General features: G+C 66.9%; 1 protein-coding gene across 2 annotated transcripts in view; it reads right to left on the reverse strand.

Annotated features, from left to right (window-relative positions):
• The window catches only part of LOC104988913 (coronin-7), a 7,664-nt gene extending 5,397 nt beyond the window's left edge, over positions 1-2,267 (reverse strand). Inside the window, exons 1-6 of one of the 2 annotated variants that reach the window (XM_010840398.1) lie at positions 2,158-2,267; positions 1,984-2,076; positions 1,734-1,865; positions 1,173-1,299; positions 684-859; positions 90-198 (exon numbers count right to left, since the gene is read on the reverse strand). In XM_010840398.1, coding sequence (XP_010838700.1) covers positions 90-198; positions 684-859; positions 1,173-1,299; positions 1,734-1,865; positions 1,984-2,076; positions 2,158-2,235 — 715 coding nt within the window. In that variant the 5' untranslated portion in view covers positions 2,236-2,267. The remainder of the gene's footprint in view (positions 1-89; positions 199-683; positions 860-1,172; positions 1,300-1,733; positions 1,866-1,983; positions 2,077-2,157) is intronic. The other variant, XM_010840399.1, reaches the window with a different exon arrangement.
• Positions 2,268-2,273: the final 6 nt, after the last annotated feature.

The following is a 2,273-nucleotide window of genomic DNA, read 5'->3' on the forward strand; positions in this document are numbered from 1 at the left end:
TGCTGGCCCAAGGCCCCCAGGCTTCCCTTAAGCCCATCTGGGGCCCCGGGACCCTCCCTCAAGCCCAGCACCCAGCCCAGCCTCTTTACCCACGGCGAGGCGGTGGGGGTCAAAGGGGTCCCAGGCCAGATCGGTCACAGCCACCCCATTCTGCAGCGTGGGCAGTGCAGTGTCGGGCAGACGGCCAGGCTTCCGCAGCTGTGGGAGGTGCCCCCACCCCGAGGCCCATCAGTAACAGGCAGGAGAGCCCAGTCCCAGTGGCTGCAGGGCAAGTGGCACGTCTGGGCCTTACTGTCTGCAGCCGACGACCCCCCGGGGTGATGCCCAAGCTCTCTGCTCAGCCACCTTGTGCTCTGAGCCCCAAGTGCAGACCGTGAGGCCCCCAGGAAGTGAGGGGGCGGCTGGAGTGGTGGGAGGAGCTCAGGCTCGGGGCTCAGGGGGCCTGGGTTTGATTCCCAGCTCCACACTTACACGGCATGTGACCCCATGGGTCACTTATCTTCTCTGTGCCTCACCACTCTCATCTGTAAGACGAGGATAAGAATGGCACCCACAGCATGGGATACTGGGCGGTGTGCCTGGCACACGGTTTGAGCCTAGAGAAGGTGAGCTGGCGTGGGCACTCAACGCCTTCAGCATCCTGCAGGGGGACATGGGGACTGAGTGGTGGGGCTGGCCCTCACCTCCAGCACGGCCACCTGCCCCCCGCTGCTGAGCAGGGGCACAGCCACACGCAGCTGGTTGGCGCAGAAGCCGTCGCTCTCGCCGGGCGTCGTGAGGTTGAGCCCCTTGAGGTTGGTGATGTGGCTGTCTCGGTGCAGGACGTTACCCTGAGCGTGCCGGAACTTGGAACTGGGGCCTGGGTGCAGGGGGCAGCAGGGACACGGAGCCACGTGAGGTGAGGGTCCCCGGCCTGCCCACCCTGGGAAGTCCTGCAGGGGCGCCTGGGCGAGCCCTGAATCTGGGCCTCCTGCTCCCCTCGGCAAAGGACCCCAGCCTCTGCTGGTCTGGCCAACACAACTGCCCAGATCTCAGAAAGTACAGGCCATCGAGACTCACTTCACCCCACAAGGAAGTAACTGGTACTGGAAGGGAGTCAGGACTGGGGTGCAGAGGAGGGTGGCTGGGGTGGGGGATAGCCCAGGGCGCCCGTGCTAGGGGCTCACGCTCACCCAGCAGGCTCTGCAGGGACCGCTGGCTGGGGCTGGTGCCGATGCCGCTGGTGCTGGTGAGCGAGGGCCCCAGGCTGGAGGGCGTGGAGGGCGAGGTCAGAGAGCTGGGTGTGGAGGAGAAGCCCTCCTAGGGGAGAAGCATCCGGTCAGCCAGCGGGCCCCCTGTGGGTGGGTGGTCGGCCAGGGTCTGGGGTCATCACCCTGGGACACTGGGGTGGGCGGGAATCCCCACTGCAGGATGTGGGGTTGGGGACGCAATCACTGGTGGGGCAGGGGGTAACACGGGGGTGAGCCGAGCTTTAGCGCACGGGGCAGCGGGTGGCAGCTGCCGGCTCCTGACTTTGTGGAAAAGCGGGCCCAGAGTGGTCAGGATTGTTCAAGAGAGGCTAGAAATTTAGATTTTTTGTGTGTGTGTGAAAGTCTCACTTCCTAGGCGTTTTGCACGATTTTGAAAACGCTGGGGTTCTTCACTTCTGCTTCTCGAGTTTCTCACACCTGTGGGGCAGGCCACACGCTGCGGCCCGCCTGGACCCCTGCCCCCTGCCCCCTGCTGATACTCACGCTGGGGTCTGCGTCACCCACAGGCGTCCCCGCGGGCTGGGCCGTGGCAGGGGTGAGCTCTGCAGGGGGTGCCAGGCAGGAAGTGAAGCTGGGGTGGGCCCGGCGGGCGGGGTGCAGGCTGACCCTCTGCACCTGTGGGGAGAGGTCCACAGTGGAGGCAGAAGAGGCGGGGCCCCAGGGAGTGGGGGGACACTGGGCCGCTGAATGCCAGTCACGGCTGGAGGGGCTGTCAGCCAGGCCCCGGCCTTACCTGCTGGTCGCTCCCCGCCCACCAGGCATGGGGGTCAGAGGCGGGCACACAGCCTGCGGTGTCCGGGAACAGGTCTTCGTGGAACTCCACGGTCTGGCGGCAGACAGGGGCAGGCTGGTGAGCTCGAGGTCCCCCACCCCAGGCCCTCCCGGCCCCTCCCGCAGGACCCCTCACCTTGCGGGGTACGTGGTAGCTGATGGGCACGATGGCCGTGTCGCTCAGCTGCAGGACTCGCAGCACCTCGCAGCCCATGACGGCCAGCGCCCGCCGGGGCACGAGGGCCGCCCCCC

This window comes from Bison bison, unplaced genomic scaffold (genome assembly GCF_000754665.1).
Source record: "Bison bison bison isolate TAMUID 2011002044 unplaced genomic scaffold, Bison_UMD1.0 scf7180017864144, whole genome shotgun sequence".
Lineage (NCBI taxonomy): Eukaryota > Metazoa > Chordata > Mammalia > Artiodactyla > Bovidae > Bison > Bison bison.